General features: G+C 40.3%; 1 protein-coding gene across 3 annotated transcripts in view; it reads right to left on the bottom strand.

The window, feature by feature from the left end:
* RAB28 (RAB28, member RAS oncogene family) overlaps positions 1 to 21,818 on the bottom strand; it is a 111,251-nt gene that overhangs the window by 71,359 nt on the left and 18,074 nt on the right. For all 3 annotated transcript variants that reach the window (XM_056855388.1, XM_056855389.1, XM_056855390.1), the window contains exons 2-4: positions 16,508 to 16,604; positions 9,209 to 9,297; positions 5,416 to 5,545 (exon numbers count right to left, since the gene is read on the bottom strand). In XM_056855388.1, coding sequence (XP_056711366.1) covers positions 5,416 to 5,545; positions 9,209 to 9,297; positions 16,508 to 16,604 — 316 coding nt within the window. The remainder of the gene's footprint in view (positions 1 to 5,415; positions 5,546 to 9,208; positions 9,298 to 16,507; positions 16,605 to 21,818) is intronic.

The raw sequence follows: 21,818 nt of genomic DNA, 5'->3' as shown, positions 1-21,818 counted from the left end.
AACGGCCATAAAATCCTAACAATAATATTATTCTGAGGCCTAACTAGTCTGATATATAGGCCGCAGAAGAGCCTGCTGTGTTCCACATCCCCCAAAGATAACAATTTGGGGGGGGAAGGATGTGCAGGGTAGGAAGGCCAGCAATTTCCAAGGGTAAAGAAGGTTGGGGGGGGGGGAGTTGCAGCCAGCAAAGAGGTGGGTTTGCAACTAGGCATGCTGCACTCTGAGGCTGGTAGCCCATCAGCATCCTCCCGTGGTGCTGGCTGCCAGGCCCCTGCCTCCAGCACTGCCCCCCTACTCTCACAGATGAAGGTGGGAGCCCCTTCTATCTTTGGTAGCCACAATGTGGTTGCACCTCGCTAGCCATTTCACTAGCCACAGACACTCTGAGGCCTTCAGGGAATCACAGGAATGACTAATATAGGTGGCTGTGGAGCTAGCCAAAAACCTGCTGCAGGCTTTCCGCGTCGTAACCTTGGTACCTTTATTTGAAAGCCTGTTTGGCTCCTAAAAGCAATTAAGTTATGAGTGAATGGAAAACGGTTTGGCTACCCTCGTTCTAACGATCATCACTCTGAAGTTTTTGTTAGACTATGAACAAGCTGTGGGGAGCCTTCAAGGAATACTTTTCCAAGGAATAAACCTTCCGATGCATGCCCGAGCTAAAACCGCTTACAACAATTTCCTTGTCACTGTCAAAAAAGTAATAACAGCCAGAATAGCAGGAAAACAGTACACCATACATGGGTTTCTGATGTATTCATAGCAATTTAATCAAAATAGAAATGTACCCATTCTAGACAAACAGCTGCCTCAGTTCTACTCAATGGATCATTTAAAGGCACAGCATCTCTCTCCTGTATTATGCAGCCATCCAGTTGCCGCCTTTTCCTGGTCCTGCAGCAGCTGTGCCTTTGGCAGAAGCCCAACATGGAGAGGTTTCTCCCAGCATGCAGGTTTCTCCCAGCAGTGCAGGAAGCTTCATCTGCTCAATTTTTTGGGCTTACTATTATAAGCATTGGTAAGCAAGAGGGGGAGGAAGAGGAGGAAGAGAAGGAGGAAGAGGAAGAAGCAGCAGCAGGGGTCAGAAAGGGTCCACAATACCCTATCATAATCTGATCCTTTATGAGCCCCAGCACCTCTGAGAAATCTGGTACAATTCAGCATCAATCTCAGCTCAAAACAGAGGTTTGATTCCAGACTAAACTGGCTGTTTCCATCGAAGCCCCCTTCCTGCTGTAGACTGCCTATATGTCACCGCTCAGTGTCCTTTGACACAAGTAGCATTTGATGGAGAACAGCAAGCTGCAGTGGGAGAGGAGGCGGCAGGAAACTTCTGTTCTGCTGATGGAAGATTGGCCGTGCAATCCTGAAGGGGGGGCTGGAGTGTGACCCCTATGCTGTCATCCGTACCGCTCGAGCTGTCCAAAGTGGCATGGACACTGGCACAGGGAGATTTAATGCCAGCTCTGTGGACAGATGCAGCAGTGCGGGCCTCAGGCGCCAGCACTGCCTCCTTAACAGCATTTCCCCAGAATAAGATCCCATGCTGGTGTCCAGGGAGCATTCCCAGGGGCGGAGCTGCCTTTAGGCAGCTTCCAAAGTCCTTTTGCCCTGGGAAGGTGCTATTTTGCAGGCGTGCAGTTACGCCTGCAAAATAGCTGGCATAGCCCTGTGAAACCAATAGGGGAGTTTCACAGGGTTTTGTTCAAAAAATATTTTTTATTGTTTTTTTTCTGGCTGGGAAGCCTTTCACATCACGGGATCCCACCTCAAAGTCTTCACTTTCAGTTTCTTGACATCAACTCTTCCCAATGACCATGAAGCTGTTCCATATACATTAGAATTGTGTACTACGTTTCTGGCTTTCTCCGTTTAGAGAATACACAGGCAAATGTAAACTGTATTCTACTACAGAAAAACCTTGGGGTTTGTTGTTCCAGCCTAACTGGAGAAAACTCTTGCAGTGCTTCTCTGTTCCACAAGGTAAGAATGCATTTCTCAGCAGAAAAAAAAGCAGCACTTAACAAGCCAGTTTATTGGAAATTGCCAAGAATCCATTAGTAAAAATTATTTCTAAATACTCAGATTTATAACTAAAATCTATAGTTTCAAGTGCAATTATGTTGTCCTAATAGATCATCAGACAGTTCAATGCATTAACCTTACAATTTACATTAGAATTTAACCTTTACACTTCACACTGCAACAGTGAAACATTTCCTGCTCACAGACAGCACTCCGGCATCCATTAATCATCACTCAGACAAATATACCATCAACATTTTTAATTAGCATGGATGCACTCTCTTCTCAGCCCCATCAGTCACAATCGTTGTTTAAAAAGCTGACTTATTGGACTGTGTTTGGGAACAGATCTGGTTAATATCTACAAGAAGAGAGATGGTTCATCCATCCAGCCTACACTGCCACCTGATAATTCCTACCCCTTCTGTAAGTTGCTGATAACCGCTGCCCTCGGGCCAACCAGCCAACTGCAAATCAAGTAACAGCAGCTCCTACACAGCCTGGGTTAATTTTGGGTCACAATTTATCCACTAGGAATGTTGACTTGACACTTAGGGATTTTGCTTATAAATGTGATAAAGGAGGGGAGCTAGTCAGGAAGAAAGAAAATAGAGCAGCATTAAAAAAATATGCTCGTAGTAATGAACATAAAAACAGTTCTTAAAACAGAAATAAGCACTTCTGCTCTCCTGCCCCAGCCCCCACTAAAAATAAAAAAGAAAGACTGGGGGGAGGGGGAGGATCTTAAAATTAGCTATAGATTCACTGAATAATGAGCAACTGTCTGCATTACCTCCTACATGCCATAGCACCATAATAAGGACATTATTACGGTACTTCTGAGCACACATTATTCTACAATAATGGCTCCTCACCTTTGTTAAGCCAGTTAGTCTCCAAGAAGTGGAGAGTGAAAAGAAAAGCTAACCCCACAGGAAATTTTCTTTTTCCAATGGGAATTAATGCTACTAATTGGCCCTGTTAGTAAGAGGCCATTGGGAAGCAACCTGTAGGAGACTCACACTCATATTGGGAAATCACACTCCATATTGGGAAATACCTGGAGATTTTGGGGGTGGAACCTGAGGAGAGCGGGATTTGGAGAAGGGAGGGACTTCAATGCCATGGAGTCCAATTACCAAAGTGGCCATTTTCTTCTGGGGAACTGATCTCTGTCGCCTGGAGATCAGTTGTAATAGCAGGAGATCTCCAGCCACCACCTGGAGGTTGGCAGCCCTATAAGCCACCTTTTTATTCAGTAATCAGCACAGAAGCAAGATGTTGATTTAGAATGATAATTTTTTGTCGTTTTGATCCCACAGCAAACATCACAATAAAGCAGAACAAAATTAAAAACACCCACTTCCCCTTTCTCAATCCAAGGTAGGACTGGGAGAGGGCAGAAAGGCAGGAGAATAAACCCCTTCCTGTTTAATTAAATCCCATAATAAGAAGTATGATATCAAAGACTTCTAAGCACAGATTTGGGCAAAATTGCCAGATGATCCATAACAGCACATCAGTCATGGCCATACGACAAACTCCAGGCAGTTGCTCAGCTAGGATTTGAACTTCTTGGGTGAAAAATCTGATTACTAACTGTACTTCAAAGTACAGATACGGCACTGTTCTCAACCAAAGGAACAGCGCCACTGAAGAACTTGGCCGGTGAACACTGAAGAAATGGTAGCAGAAGCTGACAAATGCTCCCAAATCAATGTGCAGGTTTCTAGATATTCTAAAACGGATCTTCAATCTAGGCCACGGAAAAAGCATCAGACTTATAAGACGGATCGATTGTCTCTCTTCTCTTTACAGAATGTTAGTACCAAGAGTGGATTTTATTAAAGAACTTACACAGACAGTACACACTTAGGAGAAATGTTGCTACTGTCTGATGTGTCCACTTTTGCAACGGTAAAGTGATAAAAAAACTAACTGACTTAGTAATCAGTAATAAGTAATAACTTATTACTAAGCACTGACTTAGTAATAACTTATATCACAGTAGCATACAGCTTACATACAACATTCCAGGTAGTGTGTAGCTTACAAGCAGCTTACAACATGTGTTCCAATATAGGATACCAGCATATAATGGGCAATTAAGTACTACCATAGTACTTAATGCTACTGTGATATATGTTATTACTAAGTGAGTGCATGGCAGAATTCAGAAGGAACTGAAGAAGTCTGAGGATGAAACAGATTTCTTCTAGACCATCTTTGCTGTGTTGTTCACCTTGCAAAACTGCTTTGTGACCATTCTTCAGACTTTATCAATGTTTGTATTCTATACAGAACTCTGATGGACTTCTTCATATGTGCAGCCAAACATTATCCACATATGGCATTCCATTTTTGGCTACCTATGTTTGTGTTTTGATTAAGGTCACTTAAAGGAGGGCAGGGAGCTGTTCCTATAGGCAGCAGAGAATAGGACCCCCAATAATGGGTATAAATTACCGGTGGAATGATACTGGCTGGATATAAGGAAGACATTTTTTACTGTTCAGCAGTGGAATCAGCTGCATAGGGAGGTGGTGAGCACCCCCTCACTGGTAGTCTTCAAGCAGCAGCTAGACTAACATTTGTCAGGGATTCTCTAGGCTGATTCTGCATTAAGCAGGGGATTGGACTAGATGGCCTGTAGGGCCCCTTCCAACTCTATGACTGTTCCATCAGTGGAAGCAAGGTCTTTTCCTACCAGCCTCTGTAACCTCTGAAAAGTCACTGTTTTCTGTTCTTATAAACAAAAAAAGCCACGCAGCTTAAGAGTTTCCATGAGAAAGAGAATCAGGTGAGATCACTTCTCTGCCTTCTTTCATTAGTGGAATGGTGGCAAAATATCACCCATTGCACTGTGATGATGTTATCAACCAACAAGTCTCTCTCAATAGGTGATGGCCAAAGGAACCTTTTAATTTTAAAGAATAAGAAAGAAGTATCTTTCAGGTTATGCATGGTTTTTAAAGGGGAAACACAAACAATAATACAGCCATTTTATATGAGAAAAATAAGAAAAACAAACTAGCAGAGCTTCCCAAGTTTTATGGGTAGTGTCATGCTGCTAATCACTGAAGCAGGTTATTTCCATAAAGTGATATCCCCCAGCAGACTAAACACTGTGATTGCTGTCACAATATAGCACACACACACACCCAATTTGGTGCTATGCATGAAATATTACATTCTGAAGTCCGGAGCTTGCCAAAATCAATGCACAATGGTGCCAGTGAAATGAAAAGGACCACACATATACCAGTGTCTGCAAGATTGAAGCCCACATAGTTGTAAGTACAGAGCTGAGAATACGGAACATAATGCTGATCTGCATTTTAGTAGATCACCCAAACATTCCAACTGAATAACAATTTAACAACTTACTTTTATTGCCTACCAGTGCCACATGTGGCTGAGTTTCTGACTCTTCGTTGACCTTCTTTATAACACTGTACCAATCTTCCAAGTTTTCAAAGCTCTGCTGGTTGGTGATATCATACACCAGAAGGACAGCCTGAGGAGAAAAGTACAATTTGTTAAGAAAAGTATATTAGCTTACGCTATTGTTTAAAGTCTTCACGAATGGGGAAGTCCCTTCTGCAAATATGATTCCTGTGACACAAAATGAAGAAGAGTTTGTTTTTATATTCCAGTTTTCTCTACCTTTAAGGAGTCTCAAGCCGGCTTACAATCGCCTTCCCTTCCTCTCCCCACAACCGACACCTTGTGAGGTAGGTGGGGCTGAGAGAGCTCCAAGAGAATTGTGACTAGCCAAAGGTCACCCAGGAGGCTTCATGTGTAAGGGTGGGGAATCAAACCTGGTTCTCCAGATTAGAGTCTGCCGCCCATGTGGAGGAGTGGAGAATCTAGCCCAGTTCTCCAGATTAGAGTCCACCACTCTTAACCACTACACCATGCTGGGTCTCCATTTGTACAATTTATATGAGTTACACAAGGCTGAACCATTCAAGTTCCTTAGCATGTACATGCTACACATGGAAGAGGAGCACCAAACAGAGCCTCAGGATCATGACCCCACTCACAGGTAGAGTGGATAAAAACAAATTTTAAAAATAGCAAAATTTCCCCCAAAATAATCACATTTTAAAAATTTAAATTATATTTATAATGTATTTACATTTTAGCTATAGTAAATTTTCCTTCTAAAAATAACTGATCTACATCAAATCTGAACTTATTGTCTATGTATAATCTGTTAAAATTGAATTTACAACCTCCCTAATCAATTTATGAATGCTACTGGTCTTTGTAAAGGGGGGAAAAACAGTAGAAAGCAACTTCATCAAATAATCATATTGCCCAGTCATTCGTGCATTTATACTGCAGCCCAGGAACTGGCAAGTCACTCTGAGCGTTGTCCACCAGGCAGCATTTCAGCCCTGGAGCCACCTCTATGCAGCGGGCTCAGCGCTCTAATTCAAAATATTTATGACACTGTCTACCCATCAAAGAACATCTATCTCCTACAAGAACAATTATCTGACAGATTACTTCCACCTGACCTTCATTCTGGTTGAAAATATTTCCTTTTAGTTGACTGGGCCAGAGCAAATATAAAAGAGAAGGGGCATGCTTTAAGACAGAGAGACAGAGAGAGACTCTGGGAAAAAGAAGCAATCTTCTAATGTTGATATCTACCAGCATCTGTCTACAAAAACCTGTAAGGGCTGAAGCTAGTCAATCAATCCCCCTTTTGAGGCCATGAGCATTGTTATCTAAAAACATACAACGCATGGTACATCATTGTGGTTGAATAGTAAAAAAAAAAAATAAAGATTTAAGAAGCTTACAGTGGGCCCTCAGATGATATATAAGGGATCTATTCATTTTTAAATCAGTATGTTTTATGGTTGACTTGATCTGGATAGCCCAGGCTAGCCTGCTCTCCTCATATCTCTCAACCCCCGTCTTGCCTTCAAAGCTCTTTGGGGTCAGCATAAGTCAGCTGTGACTTGACAGCCCCTCCCCCAAAAAAAAGTTATGTTATACTAAATATACACTAAACATGTACTGAATTTTATTTAAGAAGTAATAAAATTCTGATTTAAATCCATCTTCTACCTCTCCCTATGGAAAACGTGACATATTATCCAACACGCATGCATGTGTCTCCTAGAAGGGAGCTGTTCGCATGGAATACAAGTCTGCTGTTGCAGTTCCTTAACTTTTGACTAATGATGGTAGCCCACAGTATTGTGTTGGATGGTCCAAATGGCTTTCTTAGCCACCAGCATCCTTCACTGCTTGTAGAACATCGGCAGAAGCACCCTAGTTCTCAGTGTGCTGCAGTTCCCGTAATTGTCTGAAGAGCTCTGACTGCATTCCACTAGTCTGGCAATCACAGTAAACTGGCAGTGGGAATGATGAACATCAGGGCAACAGTCCAGGGTATTCAGGCAAAAGACCAAGTCAGTCACAGATACAAGAGCAGCTGTATAGAAGAGTTGGTGATAAGAATTCCTGAGCAAAGTTCATCCCTTATGTTACCTTGTGTTTGGCAATTAAACAACGGCCTGGCTAAGGCAAAGAAAATATCACTAAAGCCCACATCTAAACATAATCTAGATTATGGATGCCTAGAAAATTACCGGCAATTTTGCTGCCATCAAGCTCATGACCACGGCCAATGGAAAGCTCTACTGAGGGACATGGAGCATGAAACAACACAGCATCAAACTCAAGGGATGGGAGGAAGAGGCACAGATAGCCAGCTGCTTTTTCTTGAAGGTCATATATTGAGTCAGAATAGTGTTGTGATTAAAACTGAACCAGGAACCCCCGGGGTTCAAATCTCATCACTATCATAAACTCACGGGGTGGCTTTAATGAAGCTGCCACCTTCTCTGCCTCAGCTTCATCTGCAACAGGTATCATTATAATGACACCCCTCATACCATATCTCTGGTAAGGGTTAATGAAATAAAGAGGCACATAATGAGGTGCTCTTGAATTCTCAAAAAACATCAAGTAAATATGAAGCAGCAGCAAGAGACTATTATTAATGAATGCTCAGAATGAAATTCCATCAAAATGGATGTGAGTTATTTCCTGAATATTTTAGGATTGACTGTGTGGGAAGAGTTTCTCTTACTTCTCACATCCCCAGTAATTTTAAACTTTGTCCATAGAGATTATTGCCATACAAGGAAAGTCCCATGATATTGTGAGCTTTAACTTAATCTCACTTTACAATGCTTCCGCTTCACATGTAGGAAAACACGGTTTGGCAACACAGATGTGGCAAGGTTGACTCAGGATTGGGTATGTTATGTTTAACATCTGTTAACTACATTTTTGAAAATGACTAGCTTTAAAATTTAACTACTTGGCCCCTTTTTCATCCACTAACGTACAATTTCCAGACACTCCTCAGTTAACAGTTCTTCCTCTATTTTTACATCTTAACACACAATATTTACATATTGCCAAAAGCTGCAAACAAAACCAAATATAAACATTTTATAAACATATGACAGCCTTTTTATGCACTTCTCTAATTTTATTCAAGCAGTCCAAAAGATGTATTTCCAAAATCAAATGCTATTTTGTAGCTCCCTTCCAAAATAACAGAGTTCATTGTCTAATATGTTTCTTATTTAAAAAACAACAACCAGAAAGGATATAAAGTATTTAACTTTAAAGTGGGTTTATTTCTAAAGCATTTTTTACCATTCTGCCAAAAAAATATTTTGCTACCTGGTTGACTTCTTTTGTTCGGCCTCCTAGAACCTCAGCTGGTTGAGTAAGTTTAATGGCATAGGATTGGTCTTAATTTCCTCCTCTGCCTCTACTCCCCAGGAAGCATCTGCACTCAAAACAGCCACTATACCTACCATACCGTGGGGATATCTAAATAACCTTGGCGAAGACGGCTATTTTCAACTTAGCCCACAATGTAAGGCAATGAACATCTGTTTCAGAGAGCTGTTAGGGATATACAAACTAGCACCTTTGCTTCATAAAAAAAAATACTATTGAGCAACCCCATATAACAAATTTAAGCTAGTTTAACAAAACCGAAGTGCAAAACAGTTTCACTTAAGCAGATGTTTACATTTTACTAGTCGCTTAACAGTCTCTCCTAACCTTTTTTTGTAAATGCAAACATTTTAGGAAGGCCAACAATAAATAACTGCAGTAATTTTTTAAACCATACCTGTGCACCATAGACATATTTATCCAACATCTTGCCTCCTATTGTTTGGCCACCAATATCCCATACCTGAAGAGAAACATTTACATTTCCTGCAACAAGAGAAAAAAAGAACCAAAAACTTTTGAATACCTAACTTACAGAAAACAAATACAAATAAAATTTCTCAAAGCAACACTGAACAGTATACATGTCTACTATGCTGGATGAAATGTATTTTTTGTTTGTTTTTGTTTTGTGTTTTTAACTGAGGACAACTTTGAAGAGATGCATTGACTGGTAACTATAACGTGCCTTTGTTTAAGTAATGTCAGTCTATTAAAGTTATAATAATGGGACAAATGGAAGTGCCCACTGTACAAAGAAAAACAGCCCAAAATCTCACAGAGAGACACAAGCCCTTGGACACACCTGAACAGCTGTCTGAAGCCTAGCCTTTGACTTGGCTATTCAGTTATCTTTGGGAAGCATATACCTCAGGGCTTCAATCCAAAGAGCTTCTGGAGCCCAAAGGTTTGCCTGACCCCACTGAGCTGTGGTTTTTTCAACTAGCAAAACCACTAAACTGTTTTCAAACCCCTCCCCACCTAATCACATTTACAGAGATGGCTCAAGGAACCCATGTTCACGAAATGCAAAACCTACCAACTTGGACCCTGGCCTGTGATAGAGAACAATAATTTTGTGGACCATTTATGCATTTACCAATATAGTCATCATTTGAGCATATTTCAGACCAAAAAGAGCATTTCTAAGCTCTTTGTAACAACTACCTTGAAAACGTCCTCCTTGAGGGCAAATGAAAACCCTGAGAGGTAACAAGCATGCATGGTTTGCAATCAAATGCACAGCCAAGTTTTAATTTTCACTGCTGTCTGCAGCATTTCTGCTGCTGAATAGACATGTCACTTTCTCAGATGCAAAGCAACTTTTCTGTTCTGCAGAGGGAAAACCACCAGAGACAAACAAAAGTAAAGCTGAGCATGTGGGTCTCTCCTGTGCCTACATCACTTACTCTTCCATTACAGTCCTGATGCTGCTTGAAAAATAAGCTCAAAGAAGTTGAACTCTGCCATTATTACAACTGTCCTTTATTTAAAATAAGGTCAGTCTATTAACATCTCCAATATAGTTCGGCTCCTGAAATTGTTGAGATCAATGGATCAAGTGTGCGTGTGCGCTGGTCACCATAACTAATAAATTAATACACTGTGAATTCTGAACCAATAACACTGCTGTATTCCTTTTTTAAATATCCTAAAAGTAAAAGCCCATCATTTCAGATTTCTTGCATGTTGTGAATTCTGCTTTTAAACAGCAAAGGATCTTGTTTTCTTTTCCAGCTGAATATACAGATGTTTTAATTTCAGCTTCGTATGTTTAAAAATATTAAGGGCATAATTCAACCAATTGTCAGTTCCTCTGGTTTCAGTGAGAGAGCTGAGCATGAGTGAAAAACAGATATACTACATTTAGTAGAACTAACTTTAGTCAAATTATAGCCTAAGTTTTTAAACAGTAAGGGGGGGGGGGTCAGTTAAAGACAGGTTACTGCTGTGGAGAATCTGTTCAGACTAGAGAATACTTCTATCAATATGAAACTATTTTATCAAAGTATAATACATCAAACAGTGGAGGGCACAAAGACTGACACATCAGCCTACCTTGTAAAATATTTTATACACACCCACAACAGGAGCCTTGCAATCTGCTATAACTAGCATAATATTTTTAAGGCAACACACACTGTCAGGAAACACCTTTTAATACAATGAAGCTCTAACAGCACAACTTTCAGCACACAAAAATTTTGTGTTCAAGATCTGTGAGCTGCTTTTACAATGTTATCCCTATGCAAAAGGCTACCAAAGGGATGTATTATATCAAGACCTAAATATCTTAGGGTTGCCACCTTTTCTGCATTGAAGTACTGTACCCTTAATAGCAGGCACACTAGCAGAAATCCAGTGGGTTCCATTTTCCATAAATTCCACAACTTTTCAAATATATAATTTGTATTTGAAATACAAATAATTTTTAGCGTTGTTCATATCAAGGATTTAAATAACTGTACTACTTCATAATTTACAAGAAAAAAGACATTGGATAGACGCAGCCAGTTTTTCACTCCCTCTCGTCTAATTCCCCTTCTTATGACAGTTCCCATTACACATGGCTTTTGTACATACAGGTCCTGTGATCTCAAACATAGCATTTTTGGATGGTCAAAGGGGACCCTTTTTTACCAGCAGAAAAGCTGGCTGGATCCAACCCATACTGTGCTTATGCTCCTCTGAATCATTTAAAATATGTAAATCTTGTTATGATTCCGTTGATCATTCTTCTCAGTGTAAAATTCTACATATGGTTGTGATCCCTTACACATTTACAGCCCCACTGATATTATATGTAACTGGGAGAAATAAATGGTTCCTTTACAATGGGCAATAAATACAAGTACTAAATGTAGAATTCCTTATTTAATTTTTTTTAACCTCTTAAAATTGCCACATTTTAGTGGCAGATTGTAGTAATTTAGTACATAAGATCAAGTGTGCAATAAAATCAACAAGTGGGACTGCACCAAAACAACAATAAAGAGATACTAAAAGTGAAGCCAATAAGGTGTGAGAGTTATTAAAGGAAAATGCCCAACATGCTTTAGTTCTCTTCATCAGTGCAATTTATTCAACAGTTGAACACACACATATTGCATCGGCTTCTGGTAAGGTAGAGGAACTGCTTTGAGACACAGCTCCTCTGTGTGTCTCGCCAGAGGACCACGCAACGTATGTCTGATTAACTGTTGAGCAAATTCCTCTGATAAAGAGCACAGAAACGAGTCAGAATTTTCCATTAACTGTGGCACCTTATTAGCTGCTCTTTTCATATTCTTTCAAATATACACTCTCTTCCCTGTTTAGAAAGTTACCTGATCATAACAATGCTTTTACCTGATTTGAAGAGATACCTGTAACCCACTCTGCATCTTCAGCAGGAAGCTACAGACACACATTTGTTAAGTATACAGTCCACTGGGAAATTCTTTTGCACAAGCCACATGCTATGCTGAAATGAATGGGAGTTCCCATTCTCTGCAGCAGAGCCCATGCAAGAAAATTTCTTCATAAGTCACCAAACAGAGCTGCTAAGACAAGAGGAATAATTTGCATTCAAACTACTAGCAACCAAATTATGTACAAAGGTATTGTACTAAGATTATAAACTTACAGAACAATATGTTTCCAAGCATGGGAACATTTAGCCACATTGCTCCAACTATATTTTTCTGGGATACTAAGCCTAAATATTTGGTAAATAAGTATCTACTTTCAGTTGGAATCAGTGAAAAGGAGTTCCATACAGAAATGTACATTATCCAGATGAAGCCACAGTCTTTCAGTAATATTCAAGCAATTTAATTATACCTGGTAAAGTGGAAAGTTTACACATAGATATTATTATATCTATATATAATGTTATAAATTTTAGCAATGCTGTACCATTTAATATGTTTTTACAGACGTATACAATATCTTTCACAGTCACTGATGGGGAAAAGGTTCTCTTTAAATTTAAAGTTTTCGTAGGAGCCATATATTAAGAATGCTTCAGAAATTTTGTTGGAACTTTTTTTTTGTACTCCACAGGAAATAGTGCTCAATTGAAAGCAAAGTTGATCTTATTAGGGAATATAGGGCAGTTATCCAAGCTCTTTTGGTCTGAATCGAAGCCACTAGCAGGATTCAACAGCGACCTTCTAAAAGTATACTTGGGGCACTGGTTAACCTTACTTAAAGTTCTACAGTCAAGATGGAACTAAAAACACATGTCTGTCCACCTCTTCACTGAGAACTTTTAAAAGTCTTTTCACAGTGAAACCTTGTTTACTGGACGATACCCACAACCTTCCTGAAAGTATTTTGACTATGACTCTTAAGGAGCTCTATCTGCAAAACCTCTGACTAGCAGATACACTATTTTAAGCACTGAAATCTGCACAGTGGTTGCATCCAGACTATACAGCACACTGGATCGTAAAATATAATGAAATGGGCTACTATTTTGAATATTGAAATTGAATTTCCCCCTCAAACAGAGAGAATTACATCAGTTTACCTGGAAATGTTTTTAAATGTCAAAGCCTTCAACAACATTTGATACCGTGTGCTGAAAAAGGTATACCCCAGTCCAAAACACAATGGCAACAATGAGGAGATTCTCGCATAATGCAAGGATCTGAGTGTGAGAAAGAATCCTGCCAAACGGATTCCCAGCTCTATCAGTTCTGGCATCAACCATCACTTGTTTACGGGGAGACGGGAAGAAACAAGTGCCTAGTACTGGACCCCTTCCTGATGCCAAGCACATTATTGGTGATGCCAAACCTACCAGCGTAGTAAACAAGGTGTGGGTAGTAAGGGGTACCTCATAAGTAGCACTCTGTGCTGGATCTGGGTCTTCCCCCTTTTGAACACACAGGTCAATGAAGTGCATAGAAGCTGGTGACAGAGCAGGGGACACAGCATGTAGTAATGGAGCAACAGCATGAACTGTAGCTCACTGCAGGAATTACAGGTCCTATTAACTTCAACAGGGCTCATGCACAAATACTATTTTATTTATTTACTTCATGTATATCTCCACCTTTCTCCCCATTGAGGATCCAAAGCCATTTACATTATTATCTGCTCCTTCATTTTATCCTCACCACAACCGTGAGAGGTAGGTTAGGCTGAAAGTGTGGCCCAAAGTCACCCAGCAAGATTTGACAGCAGAGTGGAGGAGCAAACCTGGGTCTCCTAGATCCTAGGATGATACTCTAACCTAGGATGATACTCCTAAACAGTCTATTACTGAAATTTTAATCAGCATGTATTGTAAAAATACCGGACACAAGTCTGCCAAATGTAAGGCTACCAAATCTGAATAACTGAAACCAATATTATTCTTGATAAACCAGCTGTTGTTTTTGAAAGAGGAAGTAGATGAACACTGGGCTTAAAATAATAGTGTCAAATTAAGGCCCCATCACCCAAATATGTACATGTGAACCCCCCTAAAACATACAGCTTTGAGGAAGATAAACTGTATTACCAACACCTCTGAATGTAAACAGAAAAAAATCATTCTTACACTGAGCTTTCGCAGCACTAATTTGTCCACTTTTACAGATAATTTTAAGAATAATCAGTTCTGTCATGGGAATCTAATTAAAGTCTAACAGGGCAATCCTTAACAGAGTTACTCCAGTCTAAGCCCATTGAAATGAATGGGTTTCGACTGGAATAACTCTTTGTAAGATTGCACTGTCAACCTTTCCCCCCATGGATCTTATGCTGTGACTTAATCAGCAAAAAATTATGTTTATAATATACTGGACACTATGGGGCTATTTCACTAAAGGACTGAAGTGCCTAACTGTTGGCAATGTAACTTACAAGACTTTGGGCATATCCAGTTATTTGGTTTTTTGGAGAAGTAATTATTTTTGTATTAGGATATTTTTTCATTCTTGAGGATGCTCATGTACTTCTAAACTATTTGCTTATCTCCTGGAGATTAACTGTCAACAAAAATGGACCCTCTGTGCCCTTACTGTTGCTAAAACACTTATGCTACAATACTGGGAAGATAAATGCCCACATCCAGTAAATTGAGGACTTTACAGCTTTATCAACATTTGAACATACAGTATACAAATGACAACTGTGTGTGAACATATTATTAGATACTTGGAAACTTTTTATAGATGCTTATCTGTTGACTATATTGTTATATTTTATTATATTTTAATTTATTTCTGTTGGGCTAATTAAAGATATTTTAAAATAAAAAATTGAATTAAAGTATATGCACAATACACATTTTAAAACTTTTTAGCCCTAAGATGCTACCATTCTCCAAAAAAATATCCAAATCTTAAAAAGGCATTTTAAATCCAGGGGAGGGGACCACAAATGTTTTTGTTAATTAAAAAGTGTAAAAAAATTCTGGGGCAATATTTAGTCTACTTCAGTAGATAAATAGTCTGACATCTGCCTATAAATACAGATACCAAAAATATACACATGTTCTCAATACACATGTTCTCACGTGCACAGGGCATGCATTCTGCTAGCGTTAGTGTCAATATCTACTTACCCATTCCTCCAGATACCTACCAGAGAAACATGCTATTAGCTTCTTCGTTCATAAAGAAACAGCCACTGAGGCTTGGAATTCAACACTGCACTGAAAATCTATGTTGTTTGAATATTAGTGGCAGAGTCCTAAGAATGTGGTCAAATGGATGTTGGTACCTAGATATCTGAACTGTTTTTCAGCTTTATGTAGGGACTGACTGAGCCAGTTTGATACTGGCTCTCCAAAATTTAACACTGGCTTTTTGAAGCTAAATATTTCAGAGACCTCATTACTGATGTTATAATTTAGCATTCAGAAGAATGGAGGAGGGGGGGTAGAAAAATGCCCTAAATACTGTTCAACTAAACTATGCTCTATTTGTATTTTCCTGAAACATCCCAGAAATATTTTTTTTAAAAGGTCAATCTTCCAACCACATTATCATTTCTCCCTCCAGTCTCATGGTGAAAATGCTCTCTCCAGCTTTGGTTTGTTAAGCACACCAGGGAAAATACGTTTAATGGATTATTTTTATGCTTACAAATTGAATTACACTAAAATGAACAAACGGCTCATTTTAGGTGCCCAGTTGTTTTGAAACAAACTTTAAGATCCTTCCATTCTTTCTTAATTATTTCTTTATATTTTTCATGCAGCATGGCACAACCGGCATCTAAATAGTTGCTTTGCATCATGAAGTGAAACATCTTGAATGCTCAAACTGTATTTTTATGAGTGCCTTGGGACCCTGCATTTTAGTGGTCTATTAAATGCCAGCAATTTCATGCTGCCTTGCATAAGACAGCATTCACAGATCTCAGCCTAGCAACTCCATAGCTACGCTGCATGTACTCCATCAACCTAATCAAAAGTGGGGAAAATTTCATTCCAAAATCATATTTATTTCAACAGAAACACCTTTTTCAGTTCTTTTTTCTTTTCTTTGCAGAGGGCATTACCTACTTGGAATCTACAGATCTAGGAAGCTCAGACAAACACATTCCTGAGACCCTCATCTCAAAATCAAAACAACGCAACAGCAAATACACAACTCTTTATCAAGGAGCACCTTTAAAACATTATTAAAGCACCACATTAAATTTTGTCTATTTCAGAATACAGCATGTTCTCAGCTTTCCCCACTGTTTGCATTGTGCATGTTAATTCTCTTCTTACCTGGCAGTGTGATTCTTTTCAAAAAGAAGTCAAGTCCTATGGTTTGTTTGTACTGCTTCCCAAAAGCTTCTTGAGCAAAGCGTGTGGCTAAAGAGGTCTAAAAACAGAATCACATTAAATCCATTTGGTATCTTAAAAGCCACAACTGAACAGTAACATAGTAAAATAAAAACAAAGCACATTTTTTAAAAATCAGTGACTGCTAATGCTTCAGTGATTTGCATAGGAATGTAGAAAATAATACCAATTTAAATAGATAATAAAATAATTAAAAACACAGCAGGTAAAAAGAAAGACAAATAACAGTCATACAACCCAACCTACACATGACCACTGAAAAGTAAATTCCACTCTTTGGTAAATAAGCATATGAATTCAGTCTTAGTTTATATTCATAAATATGTATTTAGTCAACTTTTTTCTGAATGCCATAATTACAAATATATTACTAATTTAATGGCAACGGTAGTCAGGCAATTTCTAAAGCAAAACTGACAACTTTTGCAAGACGGTCTTTTGGCTGATTGGCAGTTTTGGATTTTTTAGAATAAATAACATGAAGTAAAAAATGCCTACTATATACAAATGTTATATGAAAACCCTAAACTGCTCCAGCACACAGAACAAGATCCCAGATTATGTGTTGCAGTAACATGGAAAACATTTCTCAAAAATCTGTGCTCATAGTATTTATTAAAATATTTACACCCCACCAGGATCCAAAGAGCCAAACAAACAGTTCATATGTCCAAGGGTTTTTTGCACTTGTGTTTCTGGAGTACACACCCCCCCCCAATAACTTTTGAAGCTGAGGGAATCTGAAAACAGTTAGTGACACGGCACAGAGATGTGCGGGTCAAAGGGAAAAAAGCTTAAAATGTCTCACACAGCTAAGATGTCGAACCGTAACATGCTGGACCCCAGTGGCTAATGATAATTGTTCAGATAGAGAACTGAGGCAGACAGATTCATTTCTCCATGTGTGTGGGTTCATGAGGACTAACCTACTCTGTCAAATGTGAAGGCCCTTGAATATATACTCGTTTAGAGGACACATTTTCCTAATATTATATTGGTTTCCAGTCCTAAACTCACTATTAAGAAACTTGCAGTATTTGAAATAACACCTGTTGAATACCATGGAATGCATTTCCTAATATGTGTACTCGGGACCAGAGCCTCAATTATTACAAGTTTAAAATAAAAGGTGTTTTCTGGAAGGATTACATTAATTTTAGATTGCAAAAATATAGAAAACAAGCTGTACTGTGCTGATGTATCAGTAATTGCAGTAATTCTATTCATTACAATAAAAAGGATATTCAAACCAACCATTCTTCTAAATTTTTGATTTGAAAACTGCACATTAAGAATAGTAATTTCAGATACTTTAACAGAAAGTATATAAATACAGTAATACACTGATGAAAATTCTAAAATGAAAACAGAAGCATGAAAAAGACACATGGGGGAAATTGCCAACATTTCTCTTCCCACAAACTGATTCCAACTTTAAATGTGACCTTCTTTTGATAAGAAATTGAATGTCAGGGGCAAAAATATGCACAATGTAGATGTAAATTTAGAAAATACAGAAACCTCTGGTAAGATTATCTACTTTATTCCTCCCTCTTTGATTTAAGGACATTATAAATATTAGTTTTATCCCTCTCCAACACTTGATATTCCCTAAAGGTTTCTAAAGGTGTTAATGAAAACACACATTGGGTTAACAACTACTAGTAAGAGCAAAAAGTTATCAGCAGCAAAGAAAAGTTCTCTTAAAGCCACCTTCTTACATCCTCTCCTTAATGAGAAAGAATGTAGAGCAGAAAATCAGTGGCTGTCTAGGACCCCTTATATTTTGCTGTTAATGAATGTGCTGCACTGGAGGTCCTACTCTTACAACCCTAGAAAAACAAGACTTCTAGTTCAAGCACAAATATTTATACTCCAAGTAGTGGTATCAGCAGTTCACATTCTTCTATTCAGCAACAGGCTTCCAGAAAACTAATTCTAACATTTGTCTTTCTATATTTTCCCAAACTTAAAATACACGCTCAAGTTTGTAGGACCAGACAGACGTTTTGTCCTCAACATATTGGAGTACTGAAAACAATACCTTGAAACCAATCCGCACCTTCCAATAATATAAGCACACCAAATAACAAAAAACAAACAAACCACACCATAGGCAGTCAAGAATTCAAAACAAAACCTTTACATTCATCTTAATTTCACACCACTTCAACTTCTCAGAAATCTACACACTGTAGACTAAATTTGAAATGCTAGACGACTAACAAATCAAGCCAAAAGTTTCCTTAGCCTTGGAGGCTATGGCAGCTTACCACCAGGCCCCATCCCAGCACCAGTTCTACGGATTAAGGGAAGTTACTTTATGGGTCAAAACGAGTGCCCTTAGTTAATGCGCAGAACACTAAGGGATACCAGAGGACAGTTGGAAATGTCCCTGATCAATGTTCCCATCAGGAACAGCCAATTATTGGGGTTTCACCAAAGCTGTCAAATGTGAGGCCCTGGGAACCTAATCAGGCCTTTGGGGGTATCCAGCATAGCTCAGAGCAGTCAGAGTGTCCTTCACTGAATTGCAGTTTCTAACATTCAGGATGATCGGGAGTGGAGAGGGAGAGTGATATTTAACCGTTTTAAAATTCTGTCCATGTGAAGTGCAAGTATATTAATTTTACTCCTACAGGTTGTTCATCTCATTAGTGGTCAACTAATGAGGTAGCAATTCTCTGCCCACTTTTTTTTCTTTTTGCCAGATCAGTTATTTACACTTTTCCTAACTGGACTTTCAGTCCGCTGCCTGTTAGGGAACAATCCCAAGCAGGTCTACTCAGAAGTAAGCCCCATTTTATTTAACAGGACTTAGGCCCAAGAAAAGCATTCTTCGGAGTTGGAGCCTTAGTCTTCCATTTCTTTGCACTCCCACAACCGTCCATCCTAGACTCTGTTGCGGGAGCTGGCGGATTGTGCCAACGCCCAGGAATAACCACCAGTACCAGTAGAGCTTGTAGAAAATGCAGTTGTTTAACCACCAGTACCAGTAGAGCTTGTAGAAAATGCAGTTGTTTATTCACAGTGCTATATACACACTCTTCCACCACTATCTCCTGACCCAGACTCACAGAGTCTTACACTTATATACAGATGCCATCTCCAGGCAGCAATTAGTGTTACTGGCTGAGTCACTCTCCAGGTGCAACTCATCACCTTCAGGCTGAGTCACCCTACAGGTGCAACTCATTAACTCAGTCTCAGGCCTTCTAGGGGCTTTCCAGGTTATTGCATCAGCTTAGCTTGACACTTAGATCCCCTGAATCTAAAACCACCTGTCATTGCCAATATGAACAGACTTGCATATTCTGTCACTCCTTCTCAAGTTTATCATATTTGCTTTGACAGTTGCAAGAATCTGTTGCAATTCACCACCTTGGTGAACAGATCTGCAATATTGTTTACACCTGCACATCTCATTACTGTTATCAGATTATTGTTTATTGCAGCCAACACATTTTGATACCTTATCTTGACATGCTTGCTCTTGCCACGGAATGACTGCTCGTTAGAAAGAGTTTGCGCTGCTTCGTTATCTGAAAACACTTGTACTGGCAGGGATACATTTACACCCAATTCCTTCATTAAGAACACAAACCATTTGTCAGGCTGCTATCTCGGTTTCGTTATTGCCTCTGTCTCTGCGCTGTATTGTCTGCCCCCCAAGGTCGCATACCTAGGCCTGGGAACTCAGCTCCTGGGAAACTGTATTCAGTCTATGCGTGTAATCTCCCGCCTTTCCTGCCTTATAATATCTCCCAGCTAGTGAGTCTCTCATAGCTGTCATTTTATTCGTTTGCACTGTATGCCTATTTGACCAGTAAAAGCCATCTGTTTGGACTCTATATGACTTTGTGGTGATTTCTGGTTCTGTGGGCCAAGGGCTGACATTATGACAGCTATCTCCTCTTCACCATTCTACTAGCCAGGCTGGAGCCCAGGGGGGTTCGCCTGCCACTTGGATGGGAGCTGTGCAGCTCTCCAGGTGATCTACTACCCTGGAGCCCTTCTCTGAGGATCCTACTCTGTTACAAGACTTAATCGCTGAACTTTTCCGGACGACCCGAGAGGTTTGCCGCTTGAGGGGACTGGTACAGGAACAGTGGCAATCTCTTACAGGAACTCTCTGGATGTTAACGTCGGAGGATACTGATGCTCGTTTAGATCTTCAAGACTTGGATCAATTACTGGACGATGCCCGGTTGGCGACTGAGGATTTACAAATATTAACTGGACTTTTGGATAATCTTATTTCTCGAGAAACTCTTTCTACCATGGCGGGAGCCCCGCCGGAGGGTTTTTCCCTGATCCCGGATGCAGCCAGCTGTCAGGCTGAGGCCAAGCGAGTCGCTATTAGCACCGCTCTTCTCCTTGTGGAATGTACAAAGGACACCCCGGTAGCCACCTTGGCTCAAGTTTTGACCTCGACTTTTGGAGCCGAGGCACCCGCACTGGCGGTTCGAGTACAACCTCTGCTGGGCGGGGAACCCGACCCCATACTCTCACTCCTGGAGACAGAACTTTTGCCGCGCATTACGGCAGAGACTGCCCTAAGACTTGAGAACGCCAAAGTTCTTGCGGATCAGCAAGCCGCCGAAGCGGCTAAGGTCGCAAGAGAGAGAGAAGCTGCGGAAGCAGCCAGGGCGGCTGCAGCAAGGATTAGAAATCAGGCGAACGTGGACACGCGCCCCAAGGACAATGTACTAGGGCTATCAGGTCTGTCTTTTTCCCCGGCGTTTGTCCCGTCGCGCGCGACCCAACGCGCACGCCGTTTGGCTGACCGACGTCGAGACTCAGGAGAGTCTGAAGACGAGGATCTATATGGGGATAGCTCTCAATGGGCCACAAGCTTCCGGACCAGTAAGCCTCATCTTACTGGTGGCCCAAGTGAGGAGGTTCATCTCTTACGAGCCCAGAATCGGGAGCTCTCCGACCGTGTTGATCAACTCCAGGAATTAATGGAACGTATGCTTCAGGAGAACAGGCAATTACAACAAACCCTGATAGCTCAGAGACAGCCCGTTCCGATACCGGGTCAGGGGGTACCCGTACAGCCACCCGCTAATGTGCCTGCTCCACCCTTGCCTCCTGGAGCTCCTGTTGCTCCTCCGCCCGGACCACCCGTGCAACCACCCGCTAATGTGCCTGCTCCACCCTTGCCTCCTGGAGCTCCTGTTGCTCCTCCGCCCGGACCACCCGTGCAACCGGGTCAACCTGCGCCCGGCCC

This window comes from Euleptes europaea, chromosome 9 (genome assembly GCF_029931775.1).
Source record: "Euleptes europaea isolate rEulEur1 chromosome 9, rEulEur1.hap1, whole genome shotgun sequence".
NCBI lineage: Eukaryota > Metazoa > Chordata > Lepidosauria > Squamata > Sphaerodactylidae > Euleptes > Euleptes europaea.
This window is presented reverse-complemented; position numbering and strand designations above follow the sequence as displayed.